The sequence below is a fragment of the Schistocerca piceifrons genome, chromosome 6 (assembly GCF_021461385.2).
Source record: "Schistocerca piceifrons isolate TAMUIC-IGC-003096 chromosome 6, iqSchPice1.1, whole genome shotgun sequence".
Lineage (NCBI taxonomy): Eukaryota > Metazoa > Arthropoda > Insecta > Orthoptera > Acrididae > Schistocerca > Schistocerca piceifrons.
The window spans coordinates 401,833,708-401,856,315 of record NC_060143.1 but is presented as its reverse complement, the minus strand read 5'-3'; the positions used below and the strand labels follow the sequence as shown (position 1 = coordinate 401,856,315).

At 45.7% G+C, this 22,608-nt stretch overlaps 2 protein-coding genes across 2 annotated transcripts in view; both read left to right on the top strand.

Annotated features, from left to right (window-relative positions):
• Nucleotides 1–10,912, top strand: part of LOC124803347 (cadherin-87A-like) — a 146,356-nt gene extending 135,444 nt beyond the window's left edge. The window contains exon 10 of the mRNA XM_047264533.1: nt 10,715–10,912. Coding sequence (XP_047120489.1) covers nt 10,715–10,912 — 198 coding nt within the window. The remainder of the gene's footprint in view (nt 1–10,714) is intronic.
• The window catches only part of LOC124803346 (cadherin-23-like), a 326,146-nt gene continuing 314,424 nt past the window's right edge, over nt 10,887–22,608 (top strand). Inside the window, exons 1-2 of the mRNA XM_047264532.1 lie at nt 10,887–10,908; nt 19,388–19,586. Coding sequence (XP_047120488.1) covers nt 19,395–19,586 — 192 coding nt within the window. The 5' untranslated portion in view covers nt 10,887–10,908; nt 19,388–19,394. The remainder of the gene's footprint in view (nt 10,909–19,387; nt 19,587–22,608) is intronic.

The following is a 22,608-nucleotide window of genomic DNA, read 5'->3' as shown; positions in this document are numbered from 1 at the left end:
TTCTCTCACGCGCCATTCGAGAGTGGAATAGGAGAGAAGTAGTATGAAAATGGTTCGATGAACCCTCTGCCAGGCACTTAAGTGTGAATTGTAGAATGACCATGTACACGTAGACGTAGATGTAGATGCTTGTGTCTCACTTAGACAGTGAACTGACGTCTCTTAGTTCCACTAAGATGGACATAGAGGAATTACGGGCTAAGTTTAAACAGATTGTGGTCTTGAGAACTATATGCCTAGTAAGTGGATTGAGCACGAAAAAGACCCAACATGGTTTAACAATGAAATGCGGAAAACGATAAGGAAGCAATGACCGTTGCACTATTAATTCAAAAGAGAAGGTGCAAACGATGACAGGCAAAAGTTAATAGACATTCGTGCGTCTGTGAAAAGCTTGATGGGCAAAGCATACAGTAACTTCTACCGTCATAACTCAACAAAAGATCTCGCCGAGAACGCGAGAAAATTCTGGTGCAGTGCAAAATCGATAAGCGGGTCTAAAGTTTCCATCCAGTCACTCGACCGGTCTGGTGTGGCAGTTGAAGATAGCAAAACGAAAGCCAAAGTTTTAAATTTCGTGATAAGAAATCGTTCACGCAGGAGCTTCGTGCAACCATACCTTCCTTTGACGGTCGAAAAGACACCGTCCGTACGACATAGTAGTAAGCGACCCAGGTTCATAGAAACAACTGGAAGAATTGAAAAAATAAGTCGCCATGCCGGGATGGAATCCCAGTTCGGTTTCACAAAGAGTAGTCTACGCCCTTGGTCCCTTACTTAGCTTGCAATTATCGCGAATCTCTCGTCCAACCCAAAGTTACAAGTGACTGGAGAAAAACCAGGTGACTCCTGCATATACGAAGGGTAAAAGAAGGGACACCCAAAATTATATCAGTTTCCTGTAGAATTCTTGACATATTCTCAGCTCGAATATAAAAGAAATTGTCATGAAATCGGGAAGCTTACGCCCACGAATCAACACGGATTCAGATATCATCGCTCGTGTAAAATTCCGCTTCCCTTTTTTCACATGATATACTGTGAACTATGGCTGAAGGGGAACAGGAAAATTCTATATTTCTACATTTCCCTAAAGCATATGACACGATACCCTACAGAAGAGAAGATAATAATGGTAAAAGCATATGGCATTGGTTCCCAGGTATGTGACTGGTTCGAAGACTTTTTAAGTAATAGAACCCTTTATGTTGCTCTCGACGGCGAATGTTCATCAGAGATAAGGCTATCGTTAGGAATGAAACAGGAGTGTGTGATAGGACCACTATTACGTAAGTGATGTGGCGGACAATCTGCGGTTGTTTCCTAATCCCGCGATGTGCGGTAGTTGTCAAGGCTGAGTAACTGTAGGAGGCTACAAGGTAACTTGTAGAAGGTAATTTGTAGATGATGTGATAAATAGTAGCAATCTCTAAATGTAGAAAAACGTAAGTTGGTGCGGATGAGTAGGAAAAACACACCCGTAACCTTCGGACACAGCATTAGTACAGTCCTACTTGAAAGAGTCACGTCGTTTAAATATCTGGGCGCAACGCTGCAAAGTGATATGGAATGGAACGAGCATATGGGATTGTGGTAGGGAAGACGAATGCTTCAAATGGCTCTGAGCACTATGGGACTCAACTGCTGAGGTCATTAGTCCCCTAGAACTTAGAACTAGTTAAACCTAACTAACCTAAGGACATCACAAACATCCATGCCCGAGGCAGGATTCGAACCTGCGACCGTAGCGGTCTGGAGGGAAGACGAATGGTCGACTAAGGTTTTATGGGATAATTTTTGGAAAAGTGTGGTTCATTTGTAAAGAAGACCGCATTTAGGACGCTATTGCGGCCTATTCTTCAGTACTATTGGCATGTTTGGAATCCTTTCCAGATCGGACTAAGGAAAGAGACAGAAGCAATTAAAAGGTGGGCTGCAAGTTTGTTAGCGGTTGGTTCGAACAACACGAAAGTGTTACCGAGAAATGGAATGGGTATCCATGGAGGGAAGGCAACGCTTTTCAGGGAACACTATTTTCGGGGAACACTTCATTGGCATTTGAAGCTAACTGTAGAACTACTCTTCTGTTGCCAACATACGTTTCACGTAAGAACTCCGAAGATAAGATTACAGAGATTACGGCTCGTATGGAGGATCTATATACACACATCAAAGAAAGTTTTGCATCACCCCGGTTCCCAGAACTCCTGAAGATAGACGTTGACTGTGGATATTGTGTCACAGACTTAGTCCCTTTGACTGATCAGAGATAACTGTCGATGACATGCCTCGCTCAGGCCACCCAAGGCTACTCCTGCAGAGGTAACAGATCGGTTGAGCGACCTTTAGCAGCTTGAGCACCACTGAGCCCGGATCCTCTCTGAGATTTCGCAGTGCAGCCCTTTCTTCAGATGTTTTCTATTGCGTTGAGAAGGAGCTTTCAAGAGAGCACGGCAAGTTTTCCTTCTTATTTCTTCGGCAGCGTCCATAGGAAGGCGTCGTAGAGCTTCTTTAACACCACTCACGAATCTTATCAGAGGTAGTGCTCTACGTGTAGGTGCAAAATTGAGTCCTTAACCCAAAACAGACGGCGTCGCATCGTCCAAAGTTCTTCTCCGTGAAGTTAACAACGGAACGTCGTGCAGTTATTCCCTGTGATGACGGCTGTTGTGGCACAAAACGATCAAATTTTGACATCTGTAGAGAACTTGCATACTTATATGACCAGTCAAACTTGGCTGAAGTCACTCCATCAACCCAGTCTCATGATACAGAAGAAAGAAGTGCTGCAATCTTCAGATGTAGGTGGAACAGTTTTTCTGAAATGGCATCTAACCTTCGTCTCGTATAATAATTCTCTCCTTAGCAATAGCATGAGTGGCCTTCTCCGTTATCCTCTGTGCAGTGGCATCTTAATAAAATGTGACACTCTGGCAAATTTTGGTTTTATCTCATTAAAAAAATTTAAAGAACTTAAGAGTTTTGCTCTCTTACCTCGTAGCTTGTCAAAACTTCTTATATGTGAGGCCATCTCCTCCCCGTAAAGGCGTTTGATGTAAAATTTAATATTTTCTCTGCGAGTTAAGTGTTCGAAAAGATTTCGGGATGACAGCCGGTCGTCGTGATCATCGCTCCACAATATTTCAACTCGACATCTGCCAGTCTTCTTCAGGTGAACCATCGAAGACAGTGTCGGAAGCAAATAGTTCACCTAAATAGGCTGCACTTGTAAGGACAGTGTTTCAGAGACAATGGATACTCGACCCAGCAAATTAACAGGCCATTCTCAGCTACAACCAAGAACCGGGAAGTGGATAAAGAGGAGAACGCACCACCAAAGTCCTTAGTTTTTCTTCCATTCGTTGCAAATATTTCCTTCAAAATAGCAAGAATCCTTAGCAATTTTCATGTGAAACGGATTTTCCGCGCACCACCTAAGATATCGGAACTGCTGCGATCAGTGAAGGGTAATTTGTTATTGCGGAAGGCGGGAATTTACAAAATACCTTGCCAGTGTTGAACGGCCTATATAAGACAAACAATATGCACAGTGGAAGAATGTTTCTCTGGACATAAACATTGCACTCGCCTTCTGCAATCCAGTAGGTCTGCATTGCAGAACATTGCATCTCCAACGAACATTCAATAGAGTATGTTAAAATATTAATTTTGGCCACACTTTTTGGGACTCCATTACAAAAAATCCATTGATGTATGCACCACGGAAAATCTTATGAACCGAAACACGGCTAACAGCTGCATAATGCGTGGATTCTCGTTATCTCCGAGATTTGCTCTAGACGAAGACGCCAGAATACTCCGATAACTGCGGCGAACGGCAACGCCGAAGACAGTTGATCCTTGCAGTTCCACCAGCGAGAGCGCTGCCGCTAGGCGGTGTGGCCCTTCTGGCATCCTGACTCTGATGCATACATGGCAGTAGATCAGGGCTATATGTAAGGTGGAGTGGAGAGCGTCCTTGTAACCACGACTCAACTCCAGCTCCTTGCCAACTCCTCCAAGTACTGGTCTGCCTTCCAGCACCTACCCTGGTAGCCATCGCGCCCCACACCTCTTCCTTCTTCACGACGACCACACCTTCCCTGACAACCTCAGTGAGGCTAAAAATTCTGCTTCCCATCTCTCTGGGGTCTTCTCCATTCCCGGCGATCCCCACAGTCTTTGTACACACCGATACCTCCATCTGCCACTTGCCCCCAGTTTCCAGTACTTGGATCAGTTACCCCCTTCAGATTTAAACATTCCCGTTACTGCACATGGCATCAAACTCCGCTCCAAGTGCAACACCGCCCCCGATCACGACTGTGTCACTTACTGCCACCTCAAGAAGTCCCCTGCCTCCTTCCTGGCCGTCCTTGATGCCTTGTATAACATCATCCTCTACACTGGCTTTTACCCTACCTGTGGAAGACTTCCCACGTCCTGCTATTCCCTAAACCCAACAAACGCCCTCTGACACCTCTTCCTATCGCCCTATCTGCCTCACCTCCATGTTCAGTAATGTCTTTGACTCCATCCTCTCCTGACATATTCATCAGCACCTCAACCAGAACAACCTCCTTCCCCTTACCCAGTGTGGCTTCTGTCCCTCCTTATCTGCTGATGACCAGCTCCTTAATCTTACCTATCTTCTTCCGCTCCAACTTAACTCCCATCATTCCACCATCTTTGTTTCCCTCGGCCTCCAGAATGCCTATGACCAAGTCTGACATCATGGGCTCGTTTTTAAAGTTTAGTCCTACGCCCTACCTCTCAATTTCTTCCATATCATTCCTTCCTTCCTCTCCCTTCGTACCTCCTATGTCACTAACCACAATACCAACTCCCACACTTTTTATCCTACCGTAATCATGCCCAAAGGCTCTGTCCTTTCCCCTTTCCTCTACTTCATGCATACTGCAGATATGCCCAAATCTCCCCCACTTGTTTACCTCCTCCAATAGGCTGATGACACTGCCTTTCTGGCTCTATCCTACCCTTCAACAGTCCCAACATACCCTCCAAACCCACATCGAACAGTTCACTGCCTGGGCCATCCAGTGGCTAATTTGCATTAACCTTTCCAAGACCCAGTCAATCATCATAGGTTGTACCACCCTCTCCTTCTGGCTCCACTATTTTTACCTTACCATTTATGGTTGTCCTATCCACCTCACTGCTATCCTGATATACTTTGGCCTCACCCTTGGCCGTCACCTCCCTGGGTTCCCCATCTCCTTACAATCCATCACTAAGCCCACAATGACTTCACCTCCTGAAACTCCTGTCTGGCCAGCCATTGGGACTGCATCCTTCCACCAACCTTCACATCTATAAATCGTTGATCCATCCCATCCTTTGCTATCTCAGTATCACCTGGATTTCCACCCCACCCAGATTGCATAAATTTCTCCAAATCTCGAACACCATGCACTCCACCTGACTTTCTGTATCTGCCTACCATACCCCACATAGATCCTACATGACCTCATCCCGTTCCCACATTTTCTCCTTTTCCTCAAACACATCCACATGCTGTACATCATCCGCAGACTCAATCCCCCCCTCCCCCCCCCACAAACTCTCCTATCCTCTCTACCCCCCCCCCCCTTACCATGCCTTTACTGTTATGTCACACTCTCTCTCTCCATGTCAGCATCATCCACCTCCTTTACCAACATACCTTCCAGCACCTATCATTCCCCGATAATGAGCTTTGCCGTGATATCTACATCTCCTACCAACTCTAACCCCACCTTCCCACTCTTCCTCAGAGCTGCCTCTCCTGTCCTTTTCCCTTCCCCTGGACGTTTTTTTTCTCCCTCCTACGCCCACTCCCTATCCTGCACAGCCCTTCTGCATCTCTGCATTCTATCCTGGCTGGCTTTCCCTCTCCCATCCCATCTGTCACCTTCCCCTTGCTGCGCAACCTGCCCCCTTTATTTTCATCCCACCATCTCCAGCCCCCCTCTCCCATTGCTACCTCCTCTCCACTCTCTACCTTCCTCTCAGGCCCCCCCTACCCTCCCCTGGAAAATACCTCTTGGCAGATTTTACTCTTTGTCTTGTATGCTCTGTCTCCTGCAGTGGTTTGAATAGTGCCAGTGCCGTCGTTCTGGTGTGGCCAACTTTTATGTTTTGCTTGTGACTAGGTGTACTTTATTTGCTACCCACATAGCAAACTCATACTGTGTTTTTGTATTCATGTGTCCTTTTTTAAACTGTGTCTCCTAATGAAAGTCTCTGCATGAGTGTATATTTTAACCCCTATTGTCTCCCCCCTTACTATATGTGTTCCCCTTTCTATCGCCTTTTATATATGTATCTTTTCATCTTTTTTTTCCTGCCTGTAATATCTCTCGGGGTGAAGAGCGGCGGATTATGCACATATAGAGTCGGGGAATGAAATTACAATAAAGAAGAGAAAAAGGAAATGTCTTTGTAAGTCTTCGATGGCTCACCTGAAGATGACTGGCAGGTGTCAAATTGAAATATCGTGGAGTGAAATTTACGACAACCAGCTACAGTCCCGAAATATCTTAGAACATTTAATTCGCTGAGAGAGTTATAAAAATTTTAAATTTCACGACTAACTACCCTCAGGAACTGCACAAACGGTTTAACGCTCGATGGTAAATGCCTACCATGGCGAACTACTTTCAAGCAACTAAAGTTTACATAGAAATTCCGTTAATGAACAAGATGTCTCGCCCCTAAAGCAAAGCTTACAGCAACAATGACTGCTCTTAATGTGCGTTTACATCTGTGCGCCTTGCAGCGAATCACCGGCACTGGTCCCAGACGCGAATAGAGGCGGCCAGGATAAACACAGGTCCGAGTGGAATCACTTGTGGACACATTTTACACAAAAGGCACACACCTATACGTGTGCCTCTCTTTGAGTGTGGAGCAAGCAAAGCCGCTTGGCGACTAGACGCAAGGCGCACACGTGTAAACGCACCTATAAGTGAACAAAATTTCACTGCTCGAAAACCTTTAATAACACTTAAGACAGATACAGAATAACAGAATCAACAACCTGCAGTCATGCCTCTCCACGAGCAGGCAGGATATCAGGCTCATAAATACAGTGAATCTAATGGCGCAATGGCCGATGAAAACACGAGGTAAAAAGCGCGGAGTTCGTGAGACCTTCACGGCAAATTGCCTAGAACATTCAGGGTGCCGCAAACGGCCGAACCGAACTTAAACTAAAAGCTGTCTCTAGACGTTGTTGCTTAGATTTACTTATGCGATATTTAGAAGAAATCAGCTGGAGTAAACCATAAGGGAGGTACAGGCCCCTTGGCCAGTATCATATCCAACTGAAATACAGAGTGTATCAAAATAAACACCCGATTTGGCACGTCTGTATTTCTGAAATTAATAAACGTATACAATGAATTTTATTTTTTGATGTACGGGAAACTCAAAAATCTTTTTTTTTTCATGCCTTTTCATAGACGTTCAGTATGCCCTCCTTGAGATGCACAGCATACATCAGTGCGGTACTCAAATTGTTCCCACACTGCAGCGAGCACGTCTTGAGTTACAGCTTCCACAGCTGCTCGTATGCGATGTCCCAGATCATTCATTGTTGTTGGTAACAAAAGCACATAAACAGAGTCTTTTATAAAGGCCCACAAGAAATAATCACATACAGACAGGTCCGGCGACCTTGGAGGCCAGTAATGTAAGGCTGAATCATTTGGTCCAGTGCGACCGATCCATGGCATAGTAATCCTTTGATTTAAAAAATTACCGCACATCCAGATGCCCGTGTGGCGGTACAGCACACGCCAGACGGACGTCGGGGGCATAATGAGCTGTCCAGTTGCACGGCGAACAGATTTCTGCGGACTCCTTGTGAAACTACACTCCTGGAAATGGAAAAAAGAACACATTGACACCGGTGTGTCAGACCCACCATACTTGCTCCGGACACTGCGAGAGGGCTGTACAAGCAATGATCACACGCACGGCACAGCGGACACACCAGGAACCGCGGTGTTGGCCGTCGAATGGCGCTAGCTGCGCAGCATTTGTGCACCGCCGCCGTCAGTGTCAGCCAGTTTGCCGTGGCATACGGAGCTCCATCGCAGTCTTTAACACTGGTAGCATGCCGCGACAGCGTGGACGTGAACCGTATGTGCAGTTGACGGACTTTGAGCGAGGGCGTATAGTGGGCATGCGGGAGGCCGGGTGGACGTACCGCCGAATTGCTCAACACGTGGGGTGTGAGGTCTCCACAGTACATCGATGTTGTCGCCAGTGGTCGGCGGAAGGTGCACGTGCCCGTCGACCTGGGACCGGACCGCAGCGACGCACGGATGCACGCCAAGACCGTAGGATCCTACGCAGTGCCGTAGGGGACCGCACCGCCACTTCCCAGCAAATTAGGGACACTGTTGCTCCTGGGGTATCGGCGAGGACCATTCGCAACCGTCTCCATGAAGCTGGGCTACGGTCCCGCACACCGTTAGGCCGTCTTCCGCTCACGCCCCAACATCGTGCAGCCCGCCTCCAGTGGTGTCGCGACAGGCGTGAATGGAGGGACGAATGGAGACGTGTCGTCTTCAGCGATGAGAGTCGCTTCTGCCTTGGTGCCAATGATGGTCGTATGCGTGTTTGGCGCCGTGCAGGTGAGCGCCACAATCAGGACTGCATACGACCGAGGCACACAGGGCCAACACCCGGCATCATGGTGTGGGGAGCGATCTCCTACACTGGCCGTACACCACTGGTGATCGTCGAGGGGACACTGAATAGTGCATGGTACATCCAAACCGTCATCGAACCCATCGTTCTACCATTCCTAGACCGGCAAGGGAACTTGCTGTTCCAACAGGACAATGCACGTCCGCATGTATCCCGTGCCACCCAACGTGCTCTAGAAGGTGTAAGTCAACTACCCTGGCCAGCAAGATCTCCGGATCTGTCCCCCATTGAGCATGTTTGGGACTGGATGAAGCGTCGTCTCACGCGGTCTGCACGTCCAGCACGAACGCTAGTCCAACTGAGGTGCCAGGTGGAAATGGCATGGCAAGCCGTTCCACAGGACTACATCCAGCATCTCTACGATCGTCTCCATGGGAGAATAGCAGCCTGCATTGCTGCGAAAGGTGGATATACACTGTACTAGTGCCGACATTGTGCATGCTCTGTTGCCTGTGTCTATGTGCCTGTGGTTCTGTCAGTGTGATCATGTGATGTATCTGACCCCAGGAATGTGTCAATAAAGTTTCCCCTTCCTGGGACAATGAATTCACGGTGTTCTTATTTCAATTTCCAGGAGTGTATGTCGGATGCTTTCCACGTCTGTGTCAGACACTCGGGGACGGCCCGGCGATTTGCTTTCATACAAACAACCTGTTTCTCGGAACTGTTCATGCGATCATCTAATGCTATGTGCTGATCCACACCGTACCTAGTACGAAAGTCACGCCGAACAGTTACTTCTGAACTGCAATGCGCAAAACGTAGAACGCAAAACTCTTTCTGTTGTCCCGACACCATTTTTACTAGAACTGAAGCGGGCTCACACTGCTGCTACCTAGCGGGAACAAGGTGAAACTCGAGACTTTGCTCCTTCCAATAGTAAGTCGTTCACGCACATATTCGGGATTGGAGCCGGTGGTCGTAAACGTCACTCCGCAACGTTTCAACTGGACACCTGCCAATCATCTTCGGGTGACATAATCGTTGGAATATTTCACATCATTAATATTAGCAACTGAGTCCGCCTTGATGCAAATTACCTTGTTATTCGTTTATTTCTTTATTATCCCAAACTAGTTTCGGCGACAAATATCACCATCGTCATGACATAATGTTCGCTAAGTAAAAAGACGGCAACAGAAAAAAAGAGCACAGAAAATATGTTGCAAACAGTGCCAATAATTGCTTAAAACATGCTGTAACATACAATAAATAAGGTAGTATGAAAGTATCAATAGTAAACTATATTTCAAAAGACTAATTACAAAAATATAATAATGTTTTACTGTGATTGTACAACCATGCCGTTTTATACATGTTTTAGATTAAAAAACCCCACTGGTGATGGTGATATTTGTCGCCTAAACTAGTCTGAGATAATAAACGAATAACAAGGTGTTTTAGTCCGGAGCCGCGCGACTGCTACGGTCGCAGGTTCGAATCTTGCCTCGGACATGGATGTGTGTGATGTCCTTAGGTTAGTTAGGTTTAAGTAGTTCTAAGTTCTAGGGGACTGATGACCATAGATGTTAAGTCCCATAGTGCTCAGAGCCATTTTGAACAAGGTGTTTTGCATCAAGGCGGACTCAATTTCTGATATTATTGTTTTTCTATGCAAACACGGACCAAATGGAAGAGTTCCAAGATAATATTATTTCACATGAAGTTCTCAATCATCCTGTTCGACTAATCAGCGGTAAGTTGTGTAGTGCGATTCATATTAAATTGGTAGACAAATAAAGAAAAGAAGACTGTGAATTCTTCCCTTTACATACGAATATAGTATTTCAGAGATTACTGCAAGTAGCCTAGATTTGTAGTACCACATCTGCGAAACTTACTGCGCAGAGAAAGTCGCTCTAAACGTGTGTGAAGATGAAACTAGCTTTATGTGTCCCAATTAGTGCCCAACGCCACTGAACAGCAACATACGTATCCTTATCCTGTCCACCATGCTTAAAATATTGACGCTACAACTAATAACCGCAATTCACAGGTCGTAGCAACGGAGGAGGCAGACAAAACCCACGTCACCACCAGGGATTTCATCATCGAGCTCAAAGACACCAACGATGAATTTCCGGAATTTGCGACCGAGTCGTTTAAAGCGGAGGTGTCAGAGAGCGCGGATGTAAATTATCTCGTCACCACTATCAGCGCCACCGACAAGGATGAAGGTGACCAGATCAGGTGAGTAGGTGCCTGCTGTCTGCTTGTAAAGATTAATTCTCTCTACGTTAGGACATCAAAACGCCCAACATCAGTAACTTGACGTAAAGTATAACTTGTTCCTCTGGGTATTCTAGCATTTTAATTAGGAATGAGTAACGAAGGGGGCCGGCCGGAATGTCCGTGCGGTTCTAGGCGTTACAGTCTGGAACCGAGCGACCGCTGCGGTTGCAGGTTCGAATCCTGCCTCGGGCATGGATGTGTGTGATGTACTTAGGTTAGTTAGGTTTGATTAGTTCTAAGTTCTAGGCGACAGATGACCCCAAAAGTTAAGTCGCATAGTGCTCAGAGCCATTTGAACCATTTAGTAACGAAGTGGCGTCTCTAGCTCATCGAGAATTTCTCTAGCAGCACATTATTGATGCAGTTAAAGAGCAGCACTTGACGCAGCGCACTTGCCAACGATATAGTCGTATGACCAGTTGTGGTAGATTGAGCAACTTCCAACAGAATTGGATACACTCAGAAACCACATTTCGATGCTCCGAGCTTTTCCAATTCAGTGAAAAGTCAATCTGTTTACTGTGATGGACACTTTTAGCCTAACATTGCCTCCCAATGACGCTGACGGGAATGGAAAGTGTTCCAAGTGTTCCACCGTGGACATCTTGACCGTATGTCTTGTATATTAGAAGGTACAGCGGTGGGTTCTTTGGTTTGCTCCGGGAGGAGACCGGTTGGATACTACACTACTGGCCATTAAAATTGCTACACCAAGAAGAAATGCAGATGATAAACGGGTATTGATTGGACAAATATATTATACTAGAACTGACATGTGATTACATTTTCACACAATATGGGTGCATGGATCCTGAGAAATCAGTATCCAGAACGACCACCTCTTGCCGTAATAACGGCCTTAATACGCCTGGTCATTGAGTCAAACAGAGTTTGGATGGCGTGTACAGGTACAGCTGCCCATGCAGCTTCAACACGATACCACAGTTCATCAAGAGTAGTGACTGGCGTATTGTGACGAGCCAGTTGCTCGGCCACCATTGACCAGACGTTTTCAGTTGGTGAGAGATATGGAGAATGTGCTGGCCAGGGCAGCAGTCGAACATTTTCTGTATCCAGAAAGGCCCGTACAGGTCCTGCAACATGCCGTCGTGCATTATCCTGCTGAAATGTAGGGTTTCTCAGGGATCGAATGAAGAGTAGAGCCACGGGTCGTAACACATCTGAAATGTAACGTCAATGCAAACAAGAGGTGACCGAGACGTGTAACCAATGGCACCCCATATCATCACGCCGGGTGATACGCCAGTCTGACGATGACGAATACACGCTTCCAATGTGCGTTCACCGCGATGTCGCCAAACACGGATGCGACTATGATCGATGTTGTAAACAGAACCTGGATTCATCCGAAAAAATGACGTTTTGCCATTCGTGCACCCAGGTTTGTCGTTGAGTGCACCATCGTAGGCGCTCCTGTCTGTGATGCAGCGTCAAGGGTAACCGCAGCCAAGGTCTCCGAGCTGATAGTCCGTGCTGCTGCAAACGTCGTCTAACTGTTCGTGCAGATGGTTGTTGTCTTGCAAACGTCCCCATTTGTTGACTCAGGGATCGAGACGTGGCTGCACGATACGTTACAGCCATGCGGGTAAGATGCCTGCATCTCGACTGCTAGTGATACGAGGCCTTTGGGATCCAGCACGGAGTTCCGTATTACCCTCCTGAACCCACCGATTCCATACTCTGCTAACAGTCATTGGATCTCGACCAACGCGAGCAGCAATGTCGCGATACGATAAACCGCAATCGCGATAGGCTACAATCCGACCTTTACCAAAGTCGGAAACGTGATGGTGCGCATTTCTCCTCCTTACACGAGGCATCACAACAACGTTTCACCAGGCAATGCCGGTCAACTGTTGTTTGTGTATGAGAGATCGGTTGGAAACTTTCCGCATGTCAGCACGTTGAAGGTGTCGCCACCGGCGCCAGTCTTGTGTGAATGCTCTGAAAAGCTAATCATTTGCGTATCACAGCATCTTCTTCCTGTCGGTTAAATTTCGCGTTTGTAGCACGTCATCTTCGTGATGTAGCAATTTTAATGGCCAGCAGTGTATAACACGCAAGATACTACACTGAGGTGACAAAAGTCAAGGATAGCGGTATTCATTTGTACAGAAGGCGGTAGTACAGCGTACACGAGGTATAAAAGGACAATGTATTGTACTCCCGTGGTTCTTGTGAAAAGGTTTCCGACGTTACTATGGTTGGTCGGCAGGAATTAACAGACTCTGAAAGCGGAATAGGTGTTGGAGCGATACGTATGGGGCATTCCATTTCGGAAATCGTTAGGGTATTTAATATTCCGTGTCCACTGCTTCAAGAGCGTGACGAGAATACTAAATTTCAGGCACTACCTCTCACCACGGACAACGCAGTGGCCAACGGCTTTCACTAATCGACCGAGAGCAGCGACGTCTGCGTAGAGTTGTCAGTGCTAAAAGACAAGCGACACTGCTTGAATTAACAGCAGAAATCAATGTGAGACATACGACAAACGCATCCGTTAAGACATTTCGGTGAAATCTGGGGTTAATGGGATATGGCAGCAGACGACCGACGGAAGTGCCTTTGCTAACAGCACGATATCGCCTGCAGCGTCTCTCCTGGGTTCTTGGCCATATCCGTTGGACCCTAGACGGTGGAAAATCGTGGCCTGGCCAGATGAGTCCCGATTTCCGTCGGTAAGAGCTGATGGCGAGGTTCGAGTGAGGCGGTGACTCCACCTACTATGGATTCAAGTAGTCAAAAAGGCACTGTGCAAGCAAGTGTTGGCTCCGTAATGGTGGGGCAATGTTTGGATGGAACGGACTGGGTCCTCTGGCCCAAATGAACAGACCATTGGCTGGAAATCGTTACGTTCGGCCACTTGGAGACCAATTGCAGCCATTTATGAACCTCATGTTTACAAACAACGACAGAATTATTATAGATGACAATTCGTCATTCCACGGGGTTTGAAAAACATTCTGGACAATTCAGACGAATGACTTGACCAACCAGGTCGCACGACATGAACCCCATCGAACACTTACAGGACATAATCGAGAGGTCAGTTCGTGCACAAAATCCTGCACTAACAACACTTTTACAATTATGGACGGCTATAAGACAGCATGGCTCAAGAGTTCTACAGAGGACTTCGAAAGACTTGTTGAGTCTATGCCACGTCGAGATGGTGCACTACAGCGGGCGAAACAGGTCTGACACGATATTACAATCTATCTCATGACTTTTTTCACCTCAATGTAGTTCACTTTATTACAACATAGATGTTGTGGAATATTTAAATTTGTTCACCCCATTTCCACAGGAATGTCTTAAGTATGACTGGACTCGCATTCGGGAGGACGACGGTTCAATCCCGTCTCCAGCCATCCAGATTTAGGTTTTCCGTGATTTCCCTAAATCGTTTCAAGCAAATGCCGGGATGGTTCCTTTGAAAGGGCACGGCCGATTTCCTTCCCAATCCTTCCCTAACCCGAGCTTGCGCTCCGTCTCTAATGACCTCGTTGTCGACGGGACGTTAAACACTAACCACCACCATCTTAAGTATGTTTTACAAATCTTTAACATAATGCAGCGCGTCAGCAAGCGTGAAATGTACAGAAAATAAACAATTTTTTTCAGCCTTCAGTTGCAAGGTAATTTTTACTCGTTTACCTAGGTTTCGATTCCAGTAATGGAATCTTCTTCAGAACCTATAATTAAACCACATACGGACATATATTACTCACTGAAATGCATCATCAGTCTAATGATTGAATAATAAAGAAATCGTGATACTTACAAAAAATTTAATTATTTTGAGAGCCAAACACTGGCCATGTCACAGATTAAAAATTAAAACAATAAAGACGCATAATCATAAGATTATGTCTGTCAAAATTAAAACCATTAAGGCGAACGTAGACGGAGCTACGCTGGCCAGAAATAAGGACCACACGTGAGCGGCACGGAAACTAGGCGTCGCGAGCAGTTCCGCGGCGAGGCATGGTTTCGACACCAATTTTTTAGTTACTGTAGCGGGGCTTCGCCCTCTTACTATAATACTTAAATGTAAAAAAATTTTTATACCTTGGCTTTGTAGTTTGTTTTCAGGTAAATTGTTTTATGTTGCTGTACCAATAGATAGGTTTGTCCATTTGTAGGACGGCTTTCAGTCACATTTTGTTTATATGTATATGTGCTCTAAGTAATTTTGAGACAGTTTCTCTCTCGCGCCTGCGCTTGCCCGCGGCCGCGCCTCGCCGCGGAACTGCTCGCGACGCCTAGTTTCCGTGCCGCTCACGTGTGGTCCCTATTTCTGGCCAGCGTAGCTCCGTCCACGTTCGCCTTAATGGTTTTAATTTTGACAGACATAATCTTATGATTATGCGTCTTTATTGTTTTAATTTTAAATCTGTGACATGGCCAGTGTTTGGCTCTCAAAATAATTTAATTTTTTTTTTAGTATCACGATTTCTTTATTATTCAATCATTAGACTGATGATGCATTTCAGTGAGTAATATATGTCCGTATGTGGTTTAATTATAGGTTCTGAAGAAGATTTCATTACTGGAATCGAAACCTAGGTAAACGAGTAAAAATTACCTTGCAACTGAAGGCAGAGAGTGTCGCCCAATCGATGATTCAGTCTTGTTGTCAGTCTTAGTGCACTTTGAAAAATACCTTTCCTTTCCAGTCGACTTAGGCGTAAGTTCTCTTCGATGTCATCATAGTCTATTTTGTTTCTTACTTCATGGTTGTGTAGCTCTGTTTGATGTACTGGGTCGTGGTGTTTATCTCTTGATGTAGTTTCCGGTTTTTGGTCATGTGACGTCTCGTCAGTTGAAGATTGTTGTGATTTTTCAGTGTGAGTACTTGCGTGTTCATGTTGGTTTTAGTATCCTTATGGTGTGTGGTCACTTTCTGTTGTTTGAAGTTTTCTATTTGCGTTTGTTTCTCGTTGCTAGCTGTTTCTTGCATGTGAGTTCTCTTTTCGTGCGTATTGCCACCGTAGACGAAAAGTACATTCTGTGTATATGGTTTACAATTTCATGTGTTACATTCATATTTTTCTGAAGTTGTTGTTTCGCCATACAGTAGCCTATTCTCTAGCGATGGAAGAATTAATTTGCGTTTATGTTGTTTCGGTGTGTCCGGATGTGCTGGTTTATGCCTGTGTCATTATTCTGTTCTGCATGGGCTTGGGCGTGCCTCGGACGTCTGTTGTCAATGTTATGTATTTCTGTTAAGTTAGGACTGCGTCACGGTCGTGTTCTTGCTGGGCGTGACCGTATCTTGGATGTCTGTCGTCAGTTTTATGTACTTCTGTTGTTACTAGTATGTTGTTTTTAAGGTATTCTTTACTCACGGCTTCCTTTTCCAGTTGTTCTACTCTAAGAAAGGTCGCCGTTTGGTTTGTTGGCAACCGAAAAAGTTCGTGTTTAATGTGCCTCGCCACATTGTAGTCCGTGGCGCCGTCGAAACACGCTTCGTCGATGTAAAGTGTTAGGGTAAAATACTTTTCCCGCACAATGTTGCAACTATTGAGGGGGTTCATGTCCCTTGGAGTGTCTTTGGTTAGCAACAGCCCAAGTTGTTGCCTCCAGGCTACTGCACATCGCCACACTCTTGTTTTGGTTGCTGGTGATTTGTGTTTGGTTCTGCGAGGTGAGATGCTGGTGTTCATATCTGTGTTTTGCTGAGGGGACGTCTGTACGTTTCTTTAGTTGATACTTGTATTCATATCCCTTCTTAGATGCTCAAAGAGTGTTGTCTCGCTGCTTTTGTTTCGGTGTGTGCTCGTTAACATTGTTGCTGACATCATACTCCATTTTTTTATTTGTCTTTTGTAGAGTTCTTTATAAGTTGTGCATTCTAATCTGCCAGCTTTGTTACATGTTCTTTTCCTGTTATTGCAAGCAATACGACCAACAGTTATTTCTTCATGACATTCATGATTTCTTTACAGCGTAAATACATTGTCGAAAAAAAATTGGTACTGCCTATTTTTTGAGTCATCAGTCTTCTGATTGATTTGATGCGACCCGCCACGAACTGTCCACCTGTGTCAACCTCTTCATCACAGAGTAGCACTTTCAACCTACGTCCTCAATTATTTGTTGAATGTATGCCAATCTCTGTCTTCCTCTACAGTTTCTGCCCTCTACAGCTCCCTTTAGTGCGATAGAAGTCATTCCCCGATGACTTAACACATGTCCTATCATCCTGTCTTTTCTCCTTGTCAGTGTTTTCCCTGCATTCCTTTCCTCTCCAATTGTGTGCAGAACCTGCTCATTCGTTACTTTATCAGTGCAACCAAATTTCAACGTTCTTCTGTTGCACCACATCACAAATGCTTCGATTCTCTTCCGTTCCGGTTTCCCCACAGTCCATGTTTCACTACCATACAATGCTGTTCTCCGAATATACATTCTCAGAAATTTCTTCCTCAAATTAAGGCCTATATTTGATACTAGTAGACTTCTCTTGCCCAGGAATGCGCTTTTCGCCAGTACTATTCTGTTTTTGATGTCCTCCTCGCTCCGTCCGTCATTGGTTATCTTGCTGTCTAGGTAGGAGAATTCGTTAGCTTCATCTACTACGTGACCATCAATCCTGAAGTTAAGTTTCTCGCTTCTCACCACCTCCGGAGAAGATCGACATCTCATGCGAATGGGATTGCAGGTCAGATCTGTGTCCTTCTCCGCTTTGACGCTGAAGTAGAACTGTGTAACACATTGTTCACTGTCAGAGGTGACAGTCCGCCGCCGTTTACTCGTATTATGACTTCTCCGACTGTCTTTGACGAACGTGCGGAGACATGCCAGACAGCAATGGTGTCAGACAGAATTTTCGGACGAAACCGCGTTCTGTTTGTTTGAAAACGATGGCCACATTTTGGTTCGCCGCGGACAGGGGGAGCGGCATCACAGTGACTACATTTGCACGAGACATACAGCGCCATATCGAGGCTTTATGGTCTGAGGTGCTACCAGGTACAACCAAAAACCACATCTGTTTCGTGTCCATACCACTGCGACCATTGTGACCTACATGAACGACATCCTGCGACCCGTAGGCACACACTCGCTGCCCCGCACCCCAGACGCCATGTTTCAGCAAGACCACGATTATTTGCTGCTGCTTCTAGGTGTCACAGGATGTCTGCCTCTTGCCATGGCCCGCCAGGCCACGAGACTTGTCGTCATTCTAAATTGGCAGGGGTGTGGGCTCTAATCTCTCTGATTTTATCCTCATGGTCTCTTTGCGAGACATACGTAGGAGGGAGCAATATACTGCTTGACTCTTCGGTGAAGGTATGTTCTCGAAACTTTAACAAAAGCCCGTACCGAGCTACTGAGCGTCTCTCCTGCAGAGTCTTCCACTGGAGTTTATCATCATCTCCGTAACGCTTTCGCGATTACTAAATGATCCTGTAACGAGGCGCGCTGCTCTCCGTTGGATCTTCTCTATCTGGTACGGATCCCACACTGCTGAGCAGTATTCAAGCCGTGGGCAAACAAGCGTACTGTAACCTACTTCCTTTGTTTTCGGATTGCATTTCCTAAGGATTCTTCCAATGAATCTCAGTCTGGCATCTGCTTTACCGACGATCAACTTTATATGATCATTCCATTTTAAATCACCCCTAATCCGTACTCCCAGATAATTTATGGAATTAACTGCTTCCAGTTGCTGACCTGCTATTTTGTAGCTAAGTGATAAGGGATCTATCATTCTATATATTCGCAGCACATTACACTTGTCTACATTGAGATTCAATTGCCATTCCCTGCACCATGCGTCAATTCGCTGGAGATCCTCCTGCATTTCAGTACAATCTTCCATTCTTACAACCTCTCGATACACCACAGCATCATCTGCAAAAAGCCTCAGTGAACTTCCGATGTCATCCACCAGGTCATTTATGTATATTGTGAATAGCAACGGTCCTATGACACTCCCCTGCGGCACACCTGAAATCACTCTTACTTCGGAAGACTTCTCTCCATTGAGAAGGACATGCTGCGTTCTGTTATCTAGGAACTCCTCAATCCAATCACACAATTGGTCTGATAGTCCATATGCTCTTACTTTGTTCATTAAACGACTGTGGGGAACAGTATCAAACGCCTTGCGGAAGTCAAGAAACACGGCACCTACCTGTGAACCCGTGTCTATGGCCCTCTGAGTCTCATGGACGAATAGCGCGAGCTGGGTTTCACATGACCGTCTTTTTCGAAACCCATGCTGATTCCTACAGAGTAGGAACATGTACGTGATCTGTGAATATGAATTTCCTATCTCTGTTCGTTCAAGGTGTTCCGCTTTTTCTGAACGTGAGTGTATCTTTGGGCACCAAGCTACAGGTGTCACTTACATCTGCATGGAATTTCTATCTGTGGTCACGACGATTTGGTTTCGTTACAGTTACAGGATGGTCCCATCGACCCAGCTGCAGGTGGACGAACTCAGTGGAGAGGTGACCGTGAAGCGAACACTGGACTACGAGACCACTCCGGAGCTGACACTGCAGCTGACGGCCACTGATCTGGCTGACCACCGTGCATACGCTGAGCTGGTCGTCACCATCATCGACGTCAACGATGAAGCTCCTGACATAGACGCGGTGAGTGCAAGTTCCCTTGACAAACAGGCGATGCATCACTCCTCGCTGGCGGGATCGGATCGAGAGTTTGGTTGTGTGCGTGAGTGGGCAACGGGAGGTGGGGGGGGGGGGGGGGGGGGAGGGGGGCGCCGCACGGGATTATCCGAGCGGTCTCAGGCACTGGAGTCATGGACTGTGCGGCTGGTCCCGGTGGAGGTTCGAGTCCTCCCTCGGGCATGGGTGCGTGTGTTTGTCCCTAGCATAATTTAGGTTAAGTAGTGTGTAAGCTTAGGGACTGATGACCTTAGCAGTTAAGTCCCATAAGATTTCACACACATTTGAACAATTTGTGTGGGGGTCACAATTTGTTACTGCCCCACAACAAATACGACTGCTAGTGTTCAATAAACAATGCCCCAAATTATGTTTTACAATCATTGATATACAGGGTAATTCGTCGGCGCCTACTCATGAGTTTTATGCAGCTTGCAATGCCTTCAGAAACACGCACAACATTTTCATATTCTCTTGCTATGTGCAAGCCATTAGACACACATAAAAATGAACATAACCTTTTTGCAGAAAATTTCATCTAGTAAAAGTTTGTACTGGGATACGATTTCTCTAGAGGACACAGTTTTCGAGACTGCTGTGTACATAGTTCCGCGTAGTCAGCGCGTACACAACTTTCCCACTAGAGCGCGCCCCGCTAAGCACAACAGCGCAGGTGCAGCGCTCGTCCGTCTCCGCACTACGAGATGGCGCTGTCTTAGAGATGGACCAAATTCTGCTTCCGCCGATCCGCGTATTAATATGTAACGCAGCCAATGAGATTGCTGCTTACGTAGAACCTTTTCTCCTCGTGGATCATACTCGCGCAGTGATACCTGAATGCTCGAGGTATTACAACGAGTGTACAGACCTCCGATTAGTCAGTCTGCATTTGCCTGCACCAGTCTGCATTTATCTGCACCTGTCTGTACCAGTCTACATTTGTCTGTACCAGTCTATAGTCAAGTTTCAGTTTGCGCCTAATAAGATTATCATATTCCTGTACATAGCCATGAAGATAAATGTATAGACACTTTGTCAAGTATCAGAGATATGTGAGAATAAGATTAACGTACCAAGACCAAAGGAACTTCAGATTGTCAATTGTAAATAGCATCCAGAATCAAGTTACGTAATGTATAATTTTTATTATTTTAATAAATGTGTGTGAAAATTAATCAAGTTCTGTTTAACGTTGGTCACCGTCAATCTGCTACTCTAAGCATGCAAGTGGCATTTCTATCGTCTGACCTAACGGCAGAAGATAAACACGCCAGGATAAGATCACGAGACATATTGCTGACACTCGCCTACTTCGTTAGAGTGACAGGTCAAATAATCTGATGGTGTGTGTACTGAAGGTCTTACAGTACGCACACCACAGAGACATTCAAGAAAAACGCGTTTGAAAGTCGCTTTTGTATGTTTTTCTTGAATCATTCGAAAACTACTTCCTCTTCTGGAACCGTATCCCAGTACAAAATTTAACTACATTAAATTTCTTGCGAAAAGGTCCTGTTGGTTTTTTCTGTAGGACTAATACACTGATGACCCAAAACATTATGACTACCTGTTTCATAGTTCTCTTGTTCGTCTTAGGAACGAAATACACCAGTGATTCTGCGTATCAGTTGCCCGACAGTTTGTTGGTGTTTTTACGGAGGTATGTGGCATTAGATTTCACCACACAGGTCATGTAATTCGAGTAAATAACGCGCCGCTGGTCCTCGTTCTCGGTGATAGCGCGATAGAGATCCAGAAGGGTTCGATAGGATTTACATCACGCGAATTTATTCGTCGAGACAGCAACGTGAGTTCGCTACAATGCTCCTCAAACCACTGTAGTCGGTTCTGCGTCCGAGACACGGACAATTACACCACTGAAAGATGTCATCGTCGTCGGGGAAGACGTCAAGCGAGGAGGGATGTAGGTGGTTCACAGCTGTCAGTATGTCTTCGATTACTACCATAGGTCCCATGCAAGTGCAGGAGAATGTCTCCCATAGGATAATACTCCTCCCAACATCCTGCGTCAGAGCCTCGCTGTACATTTAGAGCCACCGTTCACCTCGATGGCGGCGTTTGTGGAGATGACCATCGACCTATTGTAGCAAAAATGTGATTCACCGGAAGATCTGACACGTTTCCATTGATCGAAGGTCGAATCACGATGGTTCCGCACCCACTGCAATCGTAATTGACGATATCGTTGGCTCAACATGCGAACACGTAGGGGTGATCTGCTGCGTAACTCCATTTACAACTATGTACCATGAACGGTGTGCTCCGAAACACTTGTACGTGCGCTATCATTGTGCTCTTTCAGCAGAGAAACCAATAGTGAAATGGTAGGAGCGGTAGGGGAGTGGTAAGGTACGGAGCCACTTCATAAACATATCTTGTAAACAGATTTATTGTTAGTCACTTCAAAACTTTTAAACACTTGAACACAGATGGTCAGTTCAGAAAACTTTAAACAAACTGATTACCTGTATTAAAGAACATTCTTAAGCTTACAATTACGATCACTGACAATAAAATAATATCGATCATAAACAATATGTACAAAGAATTCCAAGAATCTTCAAGTATGATTTTTCTCCTTAAAATAAATAACTGCAACCCACAATTTAACAAACGGCTGGACCGAGAGATCACTCAGGACATCAACTAAACAACAGACACAATCATTGCGATTCCATTGACAACGAAGGCATAAACAATAGTACTTTGAGGCGGGGGGTGGAGAGGGAGGGTTACGCGCCGCAATATTGGTATTAGTTTCACAAATGGTAGGTGCTTCAGTGCACTTGCTGGCCTTTCTCTTTACAATAGCCCGCCTCTTTTCGCTTCTGCTTAGCATAACTTACGATACCTTAACATAAACTTATTAGCACCAGTCACAGACAAGGAGTCACAGCGCTTAATTGAGATGTTTAATAACGGCAACAAACATACATACTACCTCCCCCCCCCCCCACACACACACACA